This window comes from Monodelphis domestica, chromosome 2 (genome assembly GCF_027887165.1).
Source record: "Monodelphis domestica isolate mMonDom1 chromosome 2, mMonDom1.pri, whole genome shotgun sequence".
Lineage (NCBI taxonomy): Eukaryota > Metazoa > Chordata > Mammalia > Didelphimorphia > Didelphidae > Monodelphis > Monodelphis domestica.
In genome coordinates this window covers 523,867,128-523,889,238 of record NC_077228.1, presented here as the reverse complement: position 1 = coordinate 523,889,238, position 22,111 = coordinate 523,867,128, and the positions used below count along the sequence as shown (strand labels likewise).

Here is a 22,111-nt window from a genome sequence, read left to right as displayed (position 1 = left end):
TCCTTCTGAGGATAGTCCTAGTTAAATGGTGTTTTGGAATTGGTTTTAATAGCCACTCACATAGCTGAAAGATATAGAATTGTCTTCAGTTTTAGAACTGTGAAAATAATACTGACTTGACTGATGGATGGTATCCTCTTAAAGAGAGCACACAAACCTTCGTGCCCCACAAGGAAATGTGGCCTGGACTAGGACAAACCAAACTGAAGAGATGTTTGGTTTGTGATCCATTTCTCCCACCCCAATCACCAGCTGTTCTGGGCTGAGCTCTCAGCTCCAGAGTTGGACTAGCCTTCTTTTCCACAGGAGAAGAGCGGGATGCTATGAGGCCAGTAACAATTTGCTTTGTTATCCCATCCCCAAAATAATCCTACCTAAATGTAAAGGGACCTGAGGTAAGAAGAACAGGAAGGCTTCCTAAATGTAGTGGGACAACTCCTGAGGTCACTTGGGCCGAGTCTAAGCAGGCCTGGGACAATGCTCCTTTGGCCTGGCCAACGATGATAGACTTGGGAAACAGAATTGGCTGTCGGGTCAAACTGCTGGCCCAGTGTGCTCTAGGAAAAGGGGTCTTGACTTTGTGGCATGGATCTCTTGGGATGAAACCTATAGAACCCTCTCCAAAAAGCACTTTTTTCAATGCATATAATATAAAGCATTACACCAGTTTTGTTGAATACAACAAAAGATCAAAAGTTTTTTAAAAACCCAGTTCAGACCCCAGATTAAGAACCCCTGGCTCACTCTGAATCTCCCCAAGTCACTTAAAACCTGTTGGCGTTAGAAGCAGTTTGGTTTCCCTGGGGTCTTACAGACTGGGATTGGGCTAGATTTCCTGTGACTATTTCAGTCCAGAGGAACCCCATGGGGGCTCTTGTATGGGAACTGGAGTACCCTTACAGGGCTGGGCAGAGGAGGTAAAGTCCCCTTGCCAGGTTGGGCAGGGGATCTGAAGAATCACAGCTCACTTGAATAATCTCATTGGTTAGCCTGTGTCCAAATTTAGAATTCAAAACAAATAAACAAATCTATTTTCTGAAGCCATCCCAAACAGAAGGGGCGGAGTAAGATGAATTATCATGTCCTTACATCAGAACGCACTGTTACATGGAGTGACGTTCTTCAGAAAGCCGTGGAGGAAAGAGAAAATGGATTCAAAGGAGAGAGTACTTCCTAAATTTTTGGTTCCAATTCTAACTCAGTTGGGGACTGGCTGGGCGACTTTAGACAAATTATTTCCTCTTTCTACAGATGAATGTGGCAGATGAGGGGAGTGGAGTGAGTGACCCTTACGGACCCTCTCAAGTCTAGAATTCTTTTCTAATGCAGAATTTTATATTAGTTTATTGTAGTTTGAGGCCCTAAAAATAGGAATGCTGCCAACTCTCAGAATAGGTCTACTACAGTGTTAGAAGAATCCAAGGGATCTGTAGAAATGTGGCATGGGGATTAAGAGGGACAGCCTTCCGGTAGGAGACCATACCAACATCTGGTGTGTGCTAATCCCCAAATGCCCACGCTAAGGTAAAATGGAAGTGGTTGGCAGCATAGGGACACAGCACAGGGCAAAGCCCAAGCCACCTTAGCCATTTTCCTATGGTTCCCGGGGACTGCCATCCACGGGCAGCCATGAGTCCGAACTCAGATGGAAGGAGCTTGGCAGGCCTTGTTCCCAGAAGGAACCAGCCCAGTCTGAGCCCCATTATATCTCTAAAATTAACTTCCAGTTTCTCTGAGATGCAGAGAAAACCGAAGTTGCTCCAGCAGTGCTCCTGTGTGCAGAGGGTAGCATGTGGTACCATCCAGCACGTAGGAACGTTGCTCATGCTGCCCACAGAAATGTGGGAATCCGAACTGCCTAACGAGACCTGAATCCCGATGTTCTCTACATGCGCAGAAGGATGTTGGGTTTTCCTTCTCAAGAAAGCTGCTAACAACTGGGTCATCCTTTCTTTTAGGTCTTGTAAAAGGACACCTAGAACCCTGCTGAGCCTCCCCCGACTCCTACCCCAGGGAAAGCTGCCCAACTCACACCAGATTTGCCTGGTTTCACACAGGGGCTGGTTATGGCACCAGCAGGAAGTCTGTCACTCCGCTGAATGGGGTCGGGCAGTTCATGCTTCCATCACCTTCTCAGAACTTACAAAAATAGACATTTAATGACACACCTATTTCCATGGAATGTTGCCTATATTTGGAATGCCCCCATTAGTCTTACGATAATTTGGGGGAGGTAGATGTACTTGGTCAGAGGCCTTTTTTGTTAAATTGTTCCTAGGTAAAGGTCCATGAAAAAAGGGGCCAGATCCAGGGTGTGGGGAGCTCAGGGGGCTCAGCCATTTGGTGGAGCAACCCGCCCCCACCCCAATTCTTCTAGCTCTCTCCAGCTCCACCTCCGAGCACCCTCAAAGCCTAGCTTCTTTCCAAAACAAAAACAGGGAAAGATGAGAGTTCCCCAAGAGGTATGACAACAGAGAAAGACTAGACAATGCCCCTTCTGGCCTTAGGATTTGGAGTGAGCTTTCAAAAAATAATACAGCCGAGTTAAAATCAGTTCTCTGTTATGAATTCACCATTTTCAAAGAGGGCAGCTGGTCCTGGATGGCTATTTCTTGACCGATCAGTCCACTGGCTCCTTTTCTCTGGGCCAGTCACACAGGTTTTCCTTGAAATGACAGAGCTATTTCCAGGAGTTCCTGCCCTAGTTCTCCCTGCTTTCCTCCAGGACAGAACTCGGCTGACAGCTCCCGAAAGGTGGCACAGATTCGGTGGCTCTCAATATGCTGCCGGTGGATGGCGTGCTTCCACTGATAGCGAGCAGCCCCGAACAATACAAGCAGGGACCTAGCAGGTAAGTGGATGGCCACTTCCACCTGGTCACATGGAACAGACCTCCTGGAGCCTGTGTCCTCTGGGTCTCTTGGCACTGGGTCATTTGGTGGGGAGTTCCTTGTTCCCTGCTGGGCCACAGAGAGTAACTGAAGTCTCTCATTGGAATCCCGAGACATGGACAATACAGTAGGTGAGAGCAGATTGAGGCTGACCAGCCGTTCTCCCCAGAGCCAGGAGTCATCCAAGTGGGGGTCAATCGCAGAGCCTCGCTCTGGATGATAATCCAGGTTACACTGTTCAACCGGCAGGAACCTCTCCAAGACAGGATGCTGCCCCATTCTGTGGACAATCTCACGGCTGAAGCTGGGCAAGCCATCAAAGCCACCAGTTTTCAGCTTCTGTTTCCTAAAATTGACTTTGGGGCCATAGTCCTATAAAAGTGGGAGAAACAGAGGAGGGCAAGGAGAAAGGGATGGTGATTTTCACTTCAAAAAATTTCACAGCCCGCATATTTCCTCATTAAATCAGAGCCGAGTGTCTCAGGAATTAAGGAGCAAAGTGATCCATATCCAGGCAGACTGGATTTCTGGCTGAGATGTCTGTTGGTCTAAACTGGCCAGAGGGCAACAACAGGCATTAATCGCTGGACTTTGGGACCACTAGTCCTCTCTCTATGCTACAGGGCCCGGGCAGCTTTACTACCCCCTCCTTCCAAAAATTGGGGTTTTAAAGGCTCCCTGCACATCTCAGGAGATGGACTCCAGGGGCTGCTGTGGCCAAAATGGTCACCCCTTGTTGGTAATAAGCCCTCCAGCCTGTGCGACTTCTAAGACAAAATCTGGTGTTTCAAGTCACCCAAACTTGGCCTTCTGCTGAAGACTTTGGGGGAGGTCCCCGTTATCAGTACCTAACATGCCCGGGAAGTGCGGTGTCATAGCAAGATGAATACACAGGAAGAAGGAAATAGGTATCAGTTTTGATCAACACCCTGTGGTCAATTCCATTTCTTACAGAGACAAGCCCAGCAGACACTGTACCTGTTTCCTTCTTCCAGACTGTGAAAGTTTCCAGTCATCCTGATCCATTAACCGTACCAGCTCGGTCTCCTCATCAGCACTAACAAAGTCCTTTATCATCGCAACTCCCGGGAAAGGAAAAGCCCAGCCAGCAAATCCCGATTTCTCCGTTCCTAAAGCCAAACCTGTTTCTAAACAATAGATGAAATGGGCTGTCTTCTGCAAAGGAAAAGGCACAAGGTCCGGGAATGAGAAAGTTTTATTTTCCAGGGCCAGGTCTCCACAATCTCTGTATGTGCTCACCAGGAAAGGGGTGGAAGGAAACAAGCACCGACTAGGCACCAGGCCCTGGGCCAAGTGCTTTGTAATTATCTCTTGTTCCTCACTGGGAAGGAGGGGCTGTGGGGTTCCTCCTTTTACAGATGAGCAAAGGGAGGCAGGCAGAGGTGAAAGGGGACCAGTTCAGCATCCCAGGCCAGATCTGCAGCACCACCTAGCTGGCCCTGGGCAGCATTCACATTTCAGATCCCCTACGCATCCTTCTGGAAAGCTTGGAGTGCTTTAATACTCTCTTTTTCTCTGCCGGTCCCCTGCTCCCACGTTATCACCCCCCTCATCTCCCACCTCACCAGTGCCACCAAACTGTCCTCCAGTCAATCCCCCCAGAAGGGGCCTTTCCTGGGGCCTGCGCCATGTGATCCGCTTGCCCTGTTTCCTCCTCCTCTTGTTCTCTTCTAGGCTTCCCGAGCCACCCACACCCCAATTTCCACAAACTAACAAGCTCGGCCTGTCTTCCTACCCTAGTGTGATCTGGGTCTAGAACACCCGTGGATATGTGCAACCACCACACAACATGACGCATCCGAAAGTTCTGAGAAAGGTTGAGGGCTGGGGGGAGGGAAGGAGGGGGCGATGCACAAGGGCCCGGAGGGATCAAGTGGACCTTCGTGGAGGTCGAAGGCAGCTTGGAAAGAAGGGCAGCTGCCCGGCGTGACCCCAGCTTAGCCTCGGGGGAGGCTGCCGAGCTCCGCTCCGCCCCGCCCCTTAGCTCCACAGGAAGCGAAGACTATAATAACCTCGGATCACAGGGCTCGGTCCACCCATGGTCACCTGCTGTCCAGCTGTCCGCGGAATTGAGATGGGGCGGGCCAGGCGGAGGAAGCGGGGTCATGTGAAGGGAGACAAGCACTCCCTCCCTCCCCAACATTGCCCGAGAGAAGCCGAGCAGGGAGGAAGGGTCACGGCTGGGGGGGATGGACCAGGGCTTCCCACGGGAGAGCTCCGCCCCCCGCCCCCATCCGGGGGAGAATTTAAGGGTCGGGGCTGGGGAGAAAATGACAGAATGGAGATGGGAGGAAGGAATCTCAGTCTATCTATGAACTAGAGAAAGCGACGGCAAGGGCTCGCTCCTTGGGCCAAGGCCAGGTGCCAGGCGCCCCCACTTCTATCCCCGGGGCCCCCGGTCCACCCACTCCCACCTTGGGGTACAGGGTTCCCGCCGTGCCACCGTCTCGCTCCCCCTCGCACAGCAGGCAAGTCCGGACCCCCTTGCAGCCGCAGCACCGGGGCAGCGCCGCCGCCATGCTGTGCCCAAAGCACCTCTCGACCGGCAGTCTCAGTGGAGCATGTGCGCAGGCGCAGGCCGCAGGGACAGCTGGGAGTGGTAGTCCCGCGGGGCTAAAACACGTGGGATCCTGCTCGGCCTGGCCATCCTGACACCGTGCTGCAAGCCTCTCTTGCACGAACCGCCCGACCGAGACCAAGGCCACTGCTCCGAGCCCCGATCCCGGTTGAGCTCAGGGAGCGGACAAGGCCCCGCAGCAGGGAGGCAGGGTGTGCTCACGAAGGCCAGGCCGGCGGCCATGGGCCGGCTTGACACTCCGTTGCTGCTGCAGAGGGGACATCCCAAGTCCGATGGGCTCGAAAGGATGAAGAAACTAGAGTGAGGACGCGTGTGTGTGTATGTATATAAGCGTATAGTGGGTGGGTAGCTGTAGGGGTGTTTGTGTGTGGTTGGTGGGTGGAGACTTTGTGTGCGTGCGCGTGCCCGCGTCTGTCTGTGGTGCCTTGTGCACATGCGTACGATCATTTGGTGCTTCCGTGTGCGTTTGCGTGCCCGCGTCCGTCTGCATGGTGTCTAGTGCCTGTGCGTGCCCGCGTCCGTCTGTATGGGCCTTTGTGTGCGTGCGTGCGGCGCGTTCGTGTGTGCGTGCGTGTTTGCGTCTGTCTCCATAGTACTAGTTCCCCTTCTTACATGCGGGCGAAACCGCGAGCGAACTGATTCTTCTGTCTTCCAGCTGCTTCTGCCCTTACCCGTGTCGGTGCCCTCCCTCCCCCCTCTCCCGGCCCGTCCCTCAACAGCCGGTGCTCAGGCAGCGTCGCGCTTATTACCCCCGGTCCCTCTGCCCCGCGCCCGGCGCTGCTCGAGCCGCCGACCCCGGGGACGGAGGATCGGGCCCAGGGCCCTGGTCCCTGCCGTGGGCTCTACCCGGCCGCTGCCCGCCGCCCTGGCATCCAGCTGTCCTTTCCTTGTCATGGGAATCCAGGAGAGGGGCCCGCCCAGACCCCTTCCCGATGCCCCCTGCCCCGCGGGCCCCCAAGCACAGCACCGGGCAACCTGGGCCGAGCCCTCTCCAACCTCCCGCACCCCCTTTCCCGCCCTTCCAGCTTGTCAAACCTCCAGCTCCGGACGAACGACCTGGACCTCCAACTCCTCAACAGGCTGAAGCAGCTGAGGGAGCTGGACCTGTCCGACAACCTGCTAGAGCGGCTGCCCGACGGCCTGGACCTCCCCAGCCTGCAGGTGCTCCGCTGCACCAACAACCAGCTGGAAGACCTGACCCCGCTGCAGCAGTTCCCGGCGCTGGAGGAGGTGGACTTCGAGGACAACCTCTACCTGACGGTGAGCAGCCACGGCATCCGGCCGGCAGGGGGAGCCCTCCTGGGCCTCCTTTACCGGCCGGGAAGGAGCAGCCCCTCTCGGGAGTGGCCGGGGGCTCCTTCAGCTCTAGGGCCTCCCCTCAGGGGATGACTTCCAGATTAGCCTGTGTGTCATGTGTGCAGGCGGTTTTGGACATCATGCGTGTGCTACAGGTTTGTGCACACCAGGCCGCTGGGCTCGGTGTCCTCTGGGCTTGGGCTTCCCCATTACACTTGACAACCAAGACCTGCTCTCCTGGCCCTAAGCTGCTTCTGGCTGACTGACTCACTGAGGGCCCTTCATTTCTGGGCTCCTGCATTCTCCTGGGGGAAGAGGAGGCTAAAGGAAGGTGGACGAGGAATCCGAGAGCTGCAAAGAGCCTGTCAGGGCAAGACCCCCTTGCCCGGGCTCTGCCCCAGACTTGCCCTCGGTGGTCTCCCAGGGCCCTTGTACCTCACCCTGGGGCCGGGTTTGGGGGGGTGGCTCACCTGAGCGCCTCTCCATTCACCCCCAGGTCAATGACAATTACAAGATCGCTTCCCTTCTCCCCAACATCCAAAAGATCAATGGGAAAGAGACAGACTCTCTGCTGAATCACGTGAAGATCCTGACCCAAGAACTGACCGGCCGGGTAAGGGGCCAAGGTGGGGGTGGGGAAGTTTTCTGGGCCACTTTACAGAGTTGCCTGCCCGGAGTATGAAACCCAAGAGGTCCCCCCAGAGTTCAGCAAGTGCTTGTGCTCTCCCCTCCCCACCCCTCAGAGCTCACTGATGCCGTCACAGATTTATCTTGCAGTAACTTGTCCTTAACCTGGGGGTCTTTGGTCCCCACCTGCCTCTTGTCATTGCTCTCCGTAGTTTCCTCACGTCACTACACACAGTATCCTCTTCAGTGTTTGGATGCAGCTCTTGTTCTCCAACACCAGCTTCCTCAGCGGGTCCCACAGGCATCGCAAATGGAATTTGTTCTTTCTCCCTCGATGTCCTCCCGGTTTTTTCTTCCTGTCGAGGGCACGACCACGTTTCTCATCCTTGACGCTCTCTCCCACATCCTCTTAGCTCTTCTTTCTAGATGCTGTTCCATCTCCCACATCATCGGGTCTTTGGACAGGCTGTCTCCTCCGGGCCTCACATTTGCCTATTGGAATCCAACCCAGACCCGAAGACCCGTCTTTGCTTGGAGACCTTTAAGGAGGGAGCCAAAAGTATTAGGAGGCTTTTCTTGATTTGCCTCTTCTTACCTTCTGCCCTCAGGGACCAAAGAGAATAAGTGTTTCCTCTTGGTTATATAATGGAAAACAGCTCACATAGTCCCTTGGAGTTGTCTTCTCTAGGTCAAGCATTCTTCCTTTCTTTTTACGTAGGGTTAGACTTGGGGCTCTTCATTGTCCTGTTTGCTTTCTGGAAGGATTCCTGGATATTCTTCTTATCAAACTGTGATAACCAGAATTGAATAGTACTATAGGTATGGTCCAACCAGGGCAGGGGACAGAGGACCGAGGAACAGATCACCTTCTTATTTCTTTAATTGTTTTTTATATTATTTTTTTAACCCTGCCTCTGTCTTAGAATTGATACTAAGTATGTGTTCCAAGGCAGAAGAGAAGTTGGGGTTAAGTGACTTCCCCAGGTCACATAGCCAAGAGGTGTCTGAAGTCAAATTTGAACCCAGGACCTACCTTAGCCACCTCGATACCACACTGCCTCCTTTAATAGGGATAGAGATGGCATTAGGTTTTTGAAATTACACAGTTCACTAAGATATCCGGGTCTTTCTCAGACAAAATTCCTGTTGAACCTGGCCTTGCCGTTATCTCCATGTGAAATCAATTCCTTGAGCCCAAGTGTATGACTTTACATTTATTCCTATTTAATTTAATCTTGTTAAGAGTCATCCTGATACTCCAGCTCTTTAGGGATCCTGACTTTGTTATCCTGTCTGCTTTTTTCATCTTCATTTGGATAAGGAAGTTGTGTATGCCTTTATCCATGTCATTAAGAACTTGAGGCTAGGCTCACAGAACTGACTGTGTGGATTCTGGCCATTTGGCCAGTTCCAGATCTAAATCCAGAGTCCTTAATTGTACTCTGCTCTAGCTTATGTCTCCAGAAAACATTCATGATGGCTAGCCACGAGGTATCTTTGTTTCTAGTGCTTTTGGCCTCTTGCATTTCTTACTCCTGACCCAGATTTCTCAATGTATTCTTTTGCCATCCTTTCCCAAACCTACATCTGTGATGAAGTTGCTAGATAATAGCAGATATGTTGACGGACTTGGAAGGGCCTCACCAAGTGCTGAATTCAGAATCTCTGACCCTCAGCTACCCATGTTGAGCAGGTATTTGGGATTGGTCCTTGAGTGGTTTGCATCACGATGCTCATCACTGCATCACTGCAAGACGAGATGACCAACGAGCTCATGAAATGTTTCTTGTTGCCTTTAAACCTGCGATCAAATGAACTTCACCATCTCTCGTTGCCCTTCGAAGGAGAGCTTGTGAGCCTTTGATCTTCTGGGCTTTAGCTTGATAGGACTTTTCGTATCTCTTCATTTCACCTCTAAGTCCTGTCTACCCTTTTGGATAAGTTCTCACATCCTGGATCCCAGACAGCTAAATTAAGATTATTTATAAACCACTTAAAATGGCATCATTCTTTGCATTCTGGGCCACCTCTCAGCATGTATTTTTTTGTTTTGTGGTTGGTCTTGACCAGAGGATTTATCACCAGGTATTCGGAACATTGTTAAGCCTCTCTGTTTAGGATTGTACCTAGAGCTGGGAGGCACCTGCTGGGTCACAGGGGAACAGATTTGAGAGTTAGATGGGACTCAGGAAGATGAAGGAGCTGATTTGAGAGTTAGTCAGATTACACACACACAACATGAAATATTGGTCAGGGGCCTTTCTGGAAGAAGGCTGAAGGTATGGAAACCACCAGAGACAGCATGAAAAGGCAGGCGTGGGCTCTGGTGGATTGTAATGTCTAACAGTCCTGGAGAATTGATTGAGGGTACCTAGCCTCATTCCTCTTGGCAGAGCTCTGGCAGGGCCCCCCTCTGGTCAGCTTTATGGACCCTTCAGGACTTTTCTTCACAAAATAGAATTTAATGGGGTAGGGTTGTTGTTTGAGGGAAAATGGTCATGCAAAAACAAAACCAGCAAGAGGAACCTCTTAAAAGCCACCCAGCCCTAATTTGCCTTTTCTGTTGGGGGAGCAGAGGGAGCTAGACTGTCTGTGCCTCCCTTGGTGTGTCTCACCTCTGTATCCTCTGTATCCTGTTGCTGGGTGGTGGAGCTGTTGAAAGGTTCCTTTCAAATACAGCTGAGGGTGACTTTTCCAGTCCCTCCTTCTGAAGTTTCTTATGGGCTGCCCTGGAGAGGTGGCTCCCTGGACCTTTGTCTGCACCTTTTGTCTGAGCTCCTGCCCTATTCCAGAGATGAGGAGGGGGGTGGGAGAGTAAGACAGAGGCCTTAGAAGGACTGTAGACTGGCATGTCGGGGATGGAAGATGTTAAACTGGAAAAAAACACAGGACTATTAAATAGTCAGAAAAACCCTGTTTTTAATCAGGAGTCAGAAAAAACCCTGTTTTTAATCAGGAGAGGGATAAGGGCCTCCACACCGAACTCCCAGTACCTCTTGCTTGGAGCCAGCAGTATGGTTGATTGGCTTTACTGTGCAAATGAGGAGTTCCCGACGGTATTATCAGGGAGAGGCTGATGCCTTACTATGGACACAAAAGGGAACCTTCCAGGCCAGGGCTGGGCTACCTGAGGGAGGATTTTGATACAAAAGGAGAACTTCTAAGACTTAAAGAGTCTTTAACATGTGATTGGGTTTATAGCTCTGCTTTAAATACTTTTAGGTCTGTTGTTAGTCAGAAACTGAGTCTAGGATCTTCTCCCCCCTTCCTCACCCCCCCCCCCCCAGGAAATTCTCTTGTGACTAGGTCAAACTTGGGGTTCTCTTAGATTCCACCTTGTCAGTCCCATCCTGGGCGCCCTGAAGGCAGGAGCCCTCTCAGAAGGGAAGATCAAAGTGTCCCCTGCCCTGGCCTAGGTCACTGCTTACTGGGAGAAGAACTACCAAGATCAGCTGGACTCCTCCGCACAGACCCAGGATATCCACCGGGAATTTGTGAAGTCCGCAGTCAAAGAAGTCTGTTTCGGGCCAGAGTCGCTGAGTGATTTCACCCAGTGGAAGGTAAGGCTGTGGGCAAGGGGGCCGGCCTTCTGCTCCTGTCCCTGGTTCACCGTGTACCCTTGGGGGGATCCATTCTCCTCTGGCTCTGCATTTGTGAAGGGGGGAGAAGCAGCCAGCTTGGCTTGGTTATTTGGGCAGTCCTCAAGTACAGTCGACCCACCTGTTACTTCACTTGAGCTAGGGTGGTTTTTTCTTTTTTAAAACATTTGACATTCCAGCGATTTGCCTGCAGAAGATGTGGCTTGGCTTCAATGAGCGTAATTACATTAATTTAAATTTTTTAATTATTATTTATAATTTGTTTAAAAGAACTGATCATTTCTCCATACCTGGTCCCACCCTCCATCCTTTCTCATAAACACATTACTGCAAACAGTTTCAGGCAGCTGCTGTCCCCTGCAGAGAGAAAAGGGGCTTTCGTTCTGTGCCTCCCCTCGCCTCTCGTGGGGTGGTGCTCACCGAGTGGGGCTGATTCCCGTCTCTGAGCCTGTGTGCGCCTTTTATCCTCATCGTCCTCATCAGCCTGGCATTTATAAGCCCCTGCTGGGTGCCGGGCACCGTGCCAAGCGCTCTGTTAGTCTTGTCTTCACCGCATTTGATCCTCACAACAACCCAGAGTCCTGCGATTCTCCCCGTGTTACAGATGAGGCTAGGAAGGGGCTGAGCTTCCGAGCCAGGCCTGGGGCCCCCCAGCTGCCTTTCACGGGATGCAGCATTGGGTTTGCTCTAAGGAAAGGTTCCGTGCTCGCTGTTGGGCTCCTGTCTCCCTCCATGCCCTGTGAGCAGCTCCTGAGGCAGGGGCTGCGGTTCTGCCCACTTTTGCATCCCTCGGGCTATAGGATGGGGCTTGGCCTGCCCCTCTTAGCCCGCAGCCATTGCTGGATGACCTGAAAGACTTTGCCTCACGCCAGGTAAAAATGATCGCCCAGAAGCTGGTGGCCTCAAAGCTGACCCAAAACGAAGCCCCCTCCAGCCCCTCGACCACCTCGACCCCCTCCAGCCCCTCGACCACCTCGACCCCCTCCACCCTCTCAGAAGGCAGTTCGAGGCATGAGAGCCGGGTGGGATCCTCCATCCAGCAGTCTTTGGTGAGTGGCTGCTGTGAGGCTTTGCTGTGGGCCTGCTATGGCCAGCCTAGCGCTCCCCCTTCAGGGAGCTCTCAAGAGTGCAGGACGGGACCACCAGGGAGGCCGAGGCCCGGGGCGGCTCTCCTCCGGCACCCGAGCCCGCTTTGCTGGGCGGCCTCGGGCTTCCCCATCCCTCTGCCGGGGCTGCTCAGTGCTCTGGATGCTCTCCCTCCTCCCCGCCCCAGATTCTCCAGCCCGGCCCTGGCCCTTCGCCCCTTTGTCTGGAGGGCTGACCGCCTCCAGAGGGGGGATGTTGTTCCCATTCACGCCCAGGGAGTCACATCCAAGTGGATGCTTTAGTCAACATCCCATGAAGCCCAGCAGGGCCCAAGTTCAATTCTTAGCTCTGCACAGGCAGGGCTGGCCAATAGAGCTGAGAGAATACTGTGTTTGGAGCCAGGGTTCTGAGTTCAAATCCTACTCGGTCAATCCATAGACATTTATTAAGCTCCTGTGTTAAACACCAGGCTGAGCATTGGGTACACAAAGAGGCAAAAGGCAGTGCTTGACCCCAGGGATCTCCACGAGCACACGAGCTCTAGACAGTGACCAGGAGATAGTGGAGGGAGGGCAGGGCTTGGGGAAGGCTTCCTGTCGGAGGTGGGGTTGGAGTTAGGATGCAAGGAGGCTGGGGAGGTCCGCCGCTGGAGCAGGGGAGCCTTCCGGGCACGGGGACAGCCGTTCTCGGCCCAGAGCGTCCCGATGGTGGAGCAGCCAGGAGGCGAGCAGTCCCGGGCAGGCCCTTCCCGTCGCCTCCTGAGGCTCTCTGGCCACCCAGCTCCAAAATTCCATCCCGTAGGTGAAGCTGCAGGCCTTCAAATGGAAGAAGAGCCTCTCGGGCGACCATCCTCCCAGCAAGAAAGCCCGGCCTTCCCTGGCTCCCGACTCCCCGCCTGCGCCCAGGGAGGCCGGCCACAGCTCGGCGTCGGGCAGCTGCCGACAGACGGCCCCGGCCGAGATGGAAGTAGAGGGTCAGGTGAGGCCTGGAAAGCCCCGGGGGGGGGGGGGGCAGCGTGTCCCCCATGTGACCCCGGAGGCTTCCCCGCAGGAGCCCGTGGAGCTGGAGCCCCTGCACTTCCTGCAGTGCCACAGCAAAGGGAACAGCCCGGACGACTTCAGCACCCAGCTGTGGGCCTGCGCCTTCGAGCCCGCCTGGGACGACGGCACAGGTGAGCCGCGCTCGGGGCGGGCCCTGGGGAGCTGGGCCGGCAGTCGGGGGAGGCCAGGCCGGCCCGCGGCGCCCCCTCAGCCTCCCTCTTTCAGGCCGGCCCGGAGGCGCGTCCCAGACGGTGGCCACCTGCGGCGGGGAGGCCGTGTGCGTCATCGACTGCGAGGAGGGCTTTGTGCTGCACCGCTACAAGGTGCCCGGAGAGGTGAGTGGGGGCCGCGGCCCGGGCTCCACGGGGGCTGAAGGGAGCCGGACCGTCCCGAGCCCAGCCCGGCCTCCTCCCCAGGAGTTCTTCACCGTGGCCTGGACCACCTTGACCCTGGTGACCGGGGACGGACGGAAGAAGCGCAGCAACGTGCTGGCCGCCGCGGGCCGGCGAGGCATCGTGAGCCTCATCCACGTGCGCGCAGGCTTCTGCTACGGCGTCATCCGAGCCCACCGCAAGCCCATTGCCATGGCCTGCTTCAGCCCCTGCCAGGAGACCCACCTCTTCAGTAAGCCCTTCTGCCCGGGCGGCCTTTGCCAAGGGCCCGCCGGGCTGGCTCCGGGGACCCAAATGCACAGAGAAGGTCCCCCGAGGCTCCTTGCCTTCCTCCTCCCTTCTGGGGCCCCGAGGCGGCAGCATCCGTGGTGGGAGGGACGCGCCTGGGCCTGCGCCTGGGAGAAGGCCAGCCTTCCTCTTTCTCCCCAGCTGCCTCGTACAACAAGCGCATCATCCTCTGGGACATCGGCCTCCCTGACCACAACTACCAGTTCAGGCCCAGGTAAGCCTCCCCCGGGGCCGGGGGCGGAGGGGGGAGGAGGAAGAGGCCCTGGGAAGCTCCTGCTCTTTCTCCTCTCCCAGCCAGCTCCTGGTGCTCGACACCAGCGCCACCCCCCTGCGGCTGTGCCCGGTGGCTTCGTGCCCCGACCACTACCTGCTCGGTGGTTGTGAGGATGGCTGCTTCGCCTGGGACATTCGGTTAACTGAGCCGCAGAAGAGGAGGTGAGGGGGGGGGGTTGGGATGGGGGGACTGCAAGGTCTGCCAGCCTGTGGACAAGCTCCGCGAGGAGCACCTCCAACCTGGACGTAGGCTGCCAGAAAGAAAGGGGGTGCAGCCGTCCCCTCCCCCGGGTGTCGGGGTTGCCCAAGCCCTTCTCCCCAGCTAGGACCGCTGTGGTGGTGGTTTGGGGTTTGCTCGCCTTTGCCCGGAGGACAGCAAGGCTCCGAGGAAGGGCAGCGTGCGGCCGGCAGGTCGTGGTGGGAGGCCTCTTCTGAGGTTCCGTGTTGGCATGCAGATTCCCTCCTGAGGCCTCCCGAGATGGAGGCATAATTCCTGCTGTTTTACAGAGGGAAACAGGCCCAGGGAGGCGCCACAGCCTGTGGCTGCAGTTCTCCCGGGCCGGCCACGGCCCTTCACACCTTGTGTAATTGCCAAGTGTGTCTCCCAGGGCCTAGCGGAGCAAGATCTCGCCTCCGTCGTCTCACGTGCGTGTGTCTGACTCCTCAGGCTGCTTCTTGGTGCACGTCCGTGTGGCCGGCGTGTTTCCAGGCCACCAGGGCTGCCCCGAGGGTTATTTTAACAATTTAACGAGGAGGGCGCGCCCAGGGGCTGCCAAGCCTGTTGACATCCCAATGCCTGACCTTCCTGCAGAGACTGTGAGATGATGTTCCTGTTTCCCCAAGGCCCGGGGCGAGCGCACAAGCGAGTGGATGGGCTGGGTTTTGTGAGTGAAGATGTCGTGGGTAAGCGGTTGTGGCCTGAGAGAAATGGGGCCTGTCTAGGAAGCAGCTAGCCAGTCCCTTTGGGGCCTGTGGGGGGCGTGCCTCTGTAGGAACAGCCGTGGGCCGAGTCCCGGAGAACTCTCCAGAGGCCAGATGGCGATGACCCTGGGCCGGGCCTGTGGATGCACTCAGTTGCCCTCCGTGGGAAGCTGGTCCTCTGGGAACAGAATGATGTGGGGTTGTTTGGGGCAGCAGACAACTGGCCTGGGAGTCCAAGGCCTGCCTCTACCTTAGGCGGCCCTGTGGCAGGACACGGTGAGAAGTTTCTCCTCCGGGAGGTCCCTCTCCCTCCCGTGTGGCTGCTCTCCTAGAGTGGGAGCGAGTCCTTGGAGGAGGTGCTGAGGCTCTCCCGTTTCTTGCCCTTGGTTAGCTTCTAAGGGCTGTACCCCGGGCTCCATCTGCTTGTGGAGCTGGAGTCAGTCCCTCGCAGGAAGAGCAGGCAAGCAGCAGGTGACGGTGGTCATCTTGGCAGAGCTCCAGTGGTCCCATACAGAGCTGTCCTACCTGACCCTCAGCACCTGTCCAGGTAAGCATGAACCAGGGGAGTGGGGGGAGGTGCCAGGGAGCAGACACAGGCATGGCGGAGGAAGGGAAGACTCAAAGGGAGCCAGGGGCCATTGTAGGGATTTGAAGAATGTCCATACAGAGGAGGACCCTTGAGCTGGCCAGTGCTGAACCCCAGAAAGTCCTTTAACTGCAGACCCCCAGGAGAACCCTGGAGCTCCCTCACGGTGGGGCCCGGATGGGATCTCTTGGGTCCATGTTTCTGGGCAGCTCCATCAGGCCTTTCCGATTTGGTCCCCACCCCAAAGACACAGACAGGGAGGAGGGGGCATTGACTGCACAAAGTGGCCTGTGCTTACAGAGAAAGCATTCGTGTTCTGCGGAGACGAAGAGGGCACCGTGTGGATGTACAATGTCAAGCATTACCTGGAACAGCACCCTCCCTCACAGGCCTCAGTGGCCCCCACAAAGGTAGGCTGCTGCCTAAGTAAGTGAACACTTACTGCTTCTCTCTTTTGGTCATACAAAACCGTCACACATAACCCAAACCCCCGATACACTGATGGGAAGGCTGACTCCAGGCTTTCAGGATTGTCCCAGGTCATTGCATTATTGCTTCTCTTCTCTAGGCCTGGGCCAGCTGGGAAGGGAAGTGAGCATTCACCGCTACCACATCTGACTTTCTTCTCAAATTTTTATTGATATTTTCTGTTCCATCAATAGCCCACGTGGTCCTCCCAGAGCCTCCCCATATGACAAGGAGTGAGCCTAACAGAGCCTGTGGGCCGGTTGGATCTTGTTAGTTCGGTCTTTCTAACGGGGGGATTTTTTTGAACAGATTCTCAAATGGCCAGATCTCTCAGCCCGAGGCAGAAAGATGAACAAAACTTTAATCAACACTGCAGTGGTTGACCCTACCTTCACCTACCTTGTGGCTCTGACGGACACAAACATCATTGCCATCTGGAAGAAACTCTAGCAGCCAGAAGCAGGGCCCAGCAGTTGGGTTTGTGATGGCCGTGATTCTCACCAACAGGTTTTTCCTAAGTGTGCATTTTTCTAAGCTTTAGTTTTAACTAAACTCAAATTGAAACAAAGTGAACTGTGTTTTTATGTTCTGTGACCCCAGAGAGAGATTCGGGTGTAGTAGGCTGAGCGCAGACCCCATGTAACTGCTGTGCCCTGGCTGAGGGGCCGGGATTAGACTGCTTTAAGAACTCTTGGTGGAGCCTTAGATCCAGTGAACTGCTGTCTCCCAAGTCTATAGCACACCATCTGTGGCCATAGGACAGAGCCTTTTGGCAGTCCTCCTTCCGCTGGATACAGATCCATTAATGATGATTCTTCCATTCTATTTAAACTGTCTAATGAGTGTATCTCCCTCTGATAGTCTCCAGCCCACACTGGCCAGACTATCACTGTAAGAGTTTATGGCAAGCAGAATTTTGAAGATGGCTACAAAGTGCTACTTGAGGTACTGAAAGACAGTGACTCAAGAGGTAAGAAATACATGGTTGAAGAAGTTACAGTTGTCCCCTGAAGAGAAAAAGCAAGGAGGTGGTTTCCCTCATCAACCTCTTCACAGCAGGTAGATATCAAAGGGGGAGGAAGTTTCTGTGCTCATCCTACAGAAACTGCATGAAGAAGACATCAAGAACTACTCAATTCCTTCTTGTTTGTCCTTAATAGCAACCTAGAATGAGAAACAAATGATTTTAGCCAGTGAGTCAGGGCTAAGATTCCGGAACAAACTGTAGGATCTCAAGGTAAGTTATGCGCACACACCAATTGCAGTTAAAATGCTCTCTCTCATTCTAGGAAGGGAAATGTTCCTCAAGAGTCCATTCACATTCAGGCTACATCCCAACCACTTGGACAGGAGCCTTTGGCCTTGTCCCCTCAGGGCTATGATGAGATAGTGAGGCAAGTGAGCCTCCAGCACAGTTGAACTTAGTGTCTCTATGAGAATGACATGCAGCACCCAGCCTCAAGGCACCTGCAGGGATTGGGGCAGCTGGGTGACTCAGTGGCAAGGACTGAACTTAGTTGTCCCCATATCCCAAGGTGGAGAAGCAGAAGGCCTGTATGAAGCTCACAAAAGTTCTGCTGAAGGCCGGTACCATTAAAGACCCAAACACGAGCATCATGTCACCTAGGGCTGAAAACATTCCAATTTAGAGAACAAACTAAGTCAGGCTCCAGCCAAGAGAAAATAGGAATACTTTATAGGGAATGAAACTGCCAACACAATGAGAAAGGGAAGATGTCAGGGGAACAAATCTGTGAGGTTCTTTTCTCAAGATGAGCCCATCTGTGATACCCTCCTACTGCCCAGGCCTGGCAAACTGATTTGCACCCACGCCCTTGGCGGCTCCTTACCCGGAATCGCTCCTCCAACAAGGAGAGCTCGCTGATCAGATCTGTGATAGCGTTAGTGAAAGCCTCCTGAGGGCTATAATCTGGAGTGGTCTGTACACGAATGATGATCTTGTGTTCCAGTGGGTGGGGGACTTTATAGCCTGCAAATAGCACCTGGGGGTCTTTCAGTAACTGTCTGAAAGGCAGAAAAGGAGACCAAAGCTGAAGGTAAGCCAGATGACGAGAGGGGGGCAGGCTCCATCCCCACTGCCCTCTGCTCCATGTAGGTTTCCTCAACCATACAGTGGGGACTTAGGTATCAAAACTGCTTGGGGCAAAGTAAAATAAACTTAATTGTTTATATAATAAAGCTTCAACTTTTTACACCTTTTACAGTCACTTGAATGTGTCTTTTATTGCAAATCCTTGTTTTACATTACGATCTGGCACTGAGCATAAGATTTTAAGGGTGTCTCTGAGGCCTCTTTCCAAGTCCAGTCAGGATTCCAGCCTAGAGATTTTCAATGAGGTTTAAGCCAACTGAGGGCACAAGACACTGGAGCATCCTGGGTAAGTGTCTTGGCCTTTTACAACATATGGCATCATGCTGCCAAGGCTGTGCAGCAGTACCCTGTCTCCATCTGGAAATGTCTGCCATTCTGGAACAATTCTTCCTACATATCAGTAAAGTGATCCGAATTCACCATCCCCTAAACGGTTAGGACAAGACCTTCAGGCCCACAAAAATCCCCCAAACGATTTGGAGGCAAATGTTTTCTAGGGTGATGATGCCCAGAGCTCCCAGGCTCACCTGGACTTCTGACAGCATTTTGGATAGAGCCTCAAAGGGAGTCGGTAAATGTGGCCTTTTCCAATTTGGGGGACTCCAACCTCTTGCCTACAACAAGTGAGTCCTCCAACACCCCATAGCAACAATTCACTGTTGGGTTTTCAACTTTGTCTTTACCATCCTTCCACCTTCTACAAGCCTACAGGCAGAGGTGTCGGAGTCGCTCCCAGGTCTCCTGGAAGGGCTGCTGCTTGTTTTCTAAGCACCAAATGGGCTATTTAGCAACAAGAATGTGTCAGGTTTGGCCCGTCTTTGTTTCTGCTGCTGCTTCCTTTTGGCTCAGGGCAACTGATCCTGTTTCACTGAGGGCCTAAAACACTAGATTTCCCTACACCCAAGGACTGCTGGGCTGTCTCTTAATGCTCTTTGAGAGCCTGTTTTCGGTTCTTGTGAGGCATATGGCGGGAAATCCCACCATCAATAACTGAGCATTAAAAAGCAACAAACTGGCTCCACCCAGTTTCAGCAGTCAGCCTGGGGTCTAGTGTCCAGAGGAGCCCATGGGCTTGACCACTGGCACCATAAAAGGCATCCACAGAAAAAGTAATGCTTGTTGAGCTGTGCATGAGAGTGGGAAGAGGGCAGAAGTAGTGATGATGAGGTTCACAGAGCCCTTTACACAGACTGTCTCAATAACAGCCCCAGGAAGGAGGGACTCGAGGCTCCAAGAGGCCCAAGGATTCTGTCTACAGTATACTCTCAAGGGAGGACCCAAAGGAATGACTGATTTAACAAGGTAAAATACAGGGACCAGGGAGACGACATAATGAAAATGAGGTTAGGCAGAATATTCACAACTGCAATAATTCACAAATGACATCAAGCTGGAAATTGGTGGGAAATCCTAGGAAAGGAGAACAGGAAGATGTAACAAAGGGATAACCAATAAGACCAGGCTTGATGAATGAAGATGAGAAATCAGATAATGAAATCTCAGTCTTGGGAAACTGAAGGACTGGCAAGCTAGCAAAGCAGGGCTGGGGGGAAACGAGGCTGAAAAGTTATTTTGGGTTTGTTTGGTTTGAAGTAAAGGTGGTGGCAGCCAGTCACCTTCAGAGGACAGAACATGAAAGCCTAAGGACCGAGATTGAGGTCTGGGCTTGGAGGGGGTGGGGGCGGTCAGGAGCAAGCACAGAGCACTTCAGGTAAAAAATGCCAATGATAAACGAACTCCTTTGTTTTCTCCACCGCCTCTTTGGAAAACAGGAAAAGTAAAGAGAGAAACACGTGTGAGTGTGAGAATGGTTGGGACCAGCATCTAGGTTTTACTGGTTCAGAGAACTCCCAGATGAGGAAATTCCTTTCTCAACCCAAGTAGGCCTGTGAAGCTCACTGTCCCACAGGACCTTGAGAGGGAAACGGATTTGCCTACAGTCAATGTTTCAAAGGCTTTCCTGGTGCCAAAGCAGCTCTGTCTGCTGTGTTACACTGCCTCTAGGTCTATCTGATGGAGGAAAACACCATTCACATTCCTAAGCAGATGGGATGAAATCACTGACAAAAGGCAACCCAGAACAGAAAACATTCAAGAAAGTCGACATCTTTACAATCAAGACTGGCAATGATCACTGCTCAAAACGTCTTCATTACCTCCCTCCTGTCTGCTCACTGAGCCAATTTCAACCTTCTGTAGCAATTACAAATGGCCCCACCGACTTGCACTTTTCTCTCACTCTACCCATGGCCCCGCTGGACACGTCTCATACGTCCCTGCCTGTGGTCCTTTGTGCCAGCGGTCCCCCGGACCTTGAGCATTCCCCACCCCCTTCTCTGCCAGATGAATTCCTCCTCATCCTTTCAAGTCCACCCCAAATACTGCCTCCTCTCAACTTACCCCAACATCCTCATTCTGTGACCACATGACCCAGACCTGATGGCACTGGTTTTCTCCTTTCGAATGCCTGTATTATGTTGCACTGCAGTGGTCTGGGCATTTCCGAGGCCCTGCTAGCCTGTGGGCAGTCTCCTGTGAGGGCCCGGAACAGGAATGTTTCTTTCCTAAATGCCTATTTCTCCTGGTTATTTGCCACAGTGCTCAGAACCTTCAGACTTTGGAGGCCTCAAATGCCAACCTACAAGCTTTATTCTGTAGGAAGTAGGGAGCTTCTGAAGGTATCTGAGCAGGGAAATGGAATAAGCAATATTTAGGAAATTTAGGGAAGACTGATCTGGCAGTGGTGTATTCAGGCAGACTCTGGGAAAGGCTGTAAATAGAGACCAGCTTGTTGTGCTAGTTCAGGTGCAAATGATGAAGGCTTAGCTATGTCCCAACCTAATTCAAGCCTCCTAACCCCCCCCCTCACCCCACTTTTCTACTCTGTAGTCCAAAGGCAGATGTTCACAAGTGAGGAAATGGGCTAAAAGATCACTAATTAACCTCTTTCCCCCTTTCCCCATACCCTTCTGATCTCAGTGCAAAGGACAAAAAGAATCCAAAGATGGGGAGAGAAATGCGGGACCTGGGACCTGGCTTCTGAACACTGGCTGGCTGGCAAGACATTCACACCTGATAATGAAATGAGTCCGGTTTCACACTGTGAATGAATGAACTACTTCTGAAGGTTGCTTTGAACTGGCTTAAAGCCTGAACTGCTGGAGGTGAGGGAGAAATTCCGGACACTGTTTTTACAAGTAATTGGGGGGGGGGGGGGGAATAAAATTAAACTTCAAAAAGAAGAACTTCTCTGAGATTACTGACTGGTTATGCTTAAGATGACCAGAATTCTGGACTGTGACCTAGGCTGTGAGGCTCCCATCAGCCACATCTTGTCTCTAGCACACCACCAGTATATTCAGAATGGGAAGCTTGTGGCTGCACTTCTGAACTATAAACCCAAGGCCTGGGTTTTCAGTTTTAAATGTTTTCTTCCCATTAAAGGGAAGTTAGCACCTGATTGGCCAAAGAATGAGAGAAGGCTGGGAGAGGAAACAGACCTCTGGCTGGGGCCGTGCTGCTGCCCACCCCAGGGTGGGTGTGCCACGGGGCTACCTTTGCAGAGACCACACTAGAAATCAGATCACTATGGTTCCAAAGGGTTCTCTCAGCCCCTCCATGCCTCCAGGAGTCTGCAAGGGAATGTGCACTTACGATTTGATGATGTTTCCCAGTGTGTGGTCCTCCTTGTTGATGGTGAACAAACAGGCATTGGGTACCTTAGTGTCCTTGTTGATAGTAATCCTAGGAAAAGGAAACAGATGAGTGGCAGGACCTGAGGGATCCTCCAAGGACAGGCGTGCTGCCTGGCCACGTGATGCCCATCTCTCCAGGGGCTGCTGACAGCCAGCACTTCCTTAAGTTAACAGGCCCCGTGAGGAGCAGGGTGCCAATATTGTTACCCCCGCTGGGCCAAGGCAGCACTGAGGTCT

The 22,111-nt window shown here is 53.2% G+C and overlaps 3 protein-coding genes across 3 annotated transcripts in view; 1 reads left to right on the top strand and 2 right to left on the bottom strand.

Annotated features, from left to right (window-relative positions):
- Positions 1-2,120: 2,120 nt before the first annotated feature.
- ALKBH4 (alkB homolog 4, lysine demethylase) lies at positions 2,121-5,460 on the bottom strand. Its single transcript, XM_007485978.3, has 3 exons — positions 5,327-5,460; positions 3,870-4,067; positions 2,121-3,263 (listed from the first exon to the last, which is right to left on the bottom strand). The coding sequence occupies exons 1-3, from the start codon at positions 5,429-5,431 to the stop codon at positions 2,652-2,654; spliced, it is 915 nt and encodes a 304-aa protein (XP_007486040.1). The 5' UTR covers positions 5,432-5,460; the 3' UTR covers positions 2,121-2,651.
- Positions 5,461-5,656: 196 nt separating this feature from the next.
- LRWD1 (leucine rich repeats and WD repeat domain containing 1) lies at positions 5,657-16,634 on the top strand. Its single transcript, XM_007485976.3, has 15 exons — positions 5,657-5,790; positions 6,516-6,750; positions 7,283-7,399; positions 10,830-10,973; positions 11,885-12,061; positions 12,900-13,076; positions 13,149-13,269; positions 13,364-13,473; positions 13,555-13,762; positions 13,960-14,032; positions 14,113-14,253; positions 14,903-14,994; positions 15,404-15,559; positions 15,899-16,008; positions 16,376-16,634. The coding sequence occupies exons 1-15, from the start codon at positions 5,711-5,713 to the stop codon at positions 16,514-16,516; spliced, it is 2,082 nt and encodes a 693-aa protein (XP_007486038.1). The 5' UTR covers positions 5,657-5,710; the 3' UTR covers positions 16,517-16,634.
- POLR2J (RNA polymerase II subunit J) overlaps positions 16,214-22,111 on the bottom strand; it is a 6,885-nt gene continuing 987 nt past the window's right edge. The window contains exons 2-4 of the mRNA XM_001366392.4: positions 21,834-21,923; positions 17,917-18,091; positions 16,214-17,230 (exon numbers count right to left, since the gene is read on the bottom strand). Of these exons, the coding sequence (XP_001366429.1) occupies positions 17,195-17,230; positions 17,917-18,091; positions 21,834-21,923 (301 nt within the window). The 3' untranslated portion in view covers positions 16,214-17,194. The remainder of the gene's footprint in view (positions 17,231-17,916; positions 18,092-21,833; positions 21,924-22,111) is intronic.

Excerpts from the sequence above, each read along its gene's own strand:
- LRWD1 (XM_007485976.3), top strand. The coding sequence starts at position 5,711 with ATGGGCCGGCTTGACACTCCGTTGCTGCTGCAGAGGGGACATCCCAAG. Across the intron at positions 7,400-10,829 it reads CCCAAGAACTGACCGGCCGG|GTCACTGCTTACTGGGAGAA; the intron begins GTAAGGGGCCAA and ends GCCCTGGCCTAG. Across the intron at positions 13,270-13,363 it reads CGCCTGGGACGACGGCACAG|GCCGGCCCGGAGGCGCGTCC; the intron begins GTGAGCCGCGCT and ends TCCCTCTTTCAG.
- ALKBH4 (XM_007485978.3), bottom strand. The coding sequence starts at position 5,431 with ATGGCGGCGGCGCTGCCCCGGTGCTGCGGCTGCAAGGGGGTCCGGACT. Across the intron at positions 4,068-5,326 it reads CGGGAACCCTGTACCCCAAG|AAGACAGCCCATTTCATCTA; the intron begins GTGGGAGTGGGT and ends TTTCCTTTGCAG. Across the intron at positions 3,264-3,869 it reads AGTCTGGAAGAAGGAAACAG|GACTATGGCCCCAAAGTCAA; the intron begins GTACAGTGTCTG and ends CCACTTTTATAG.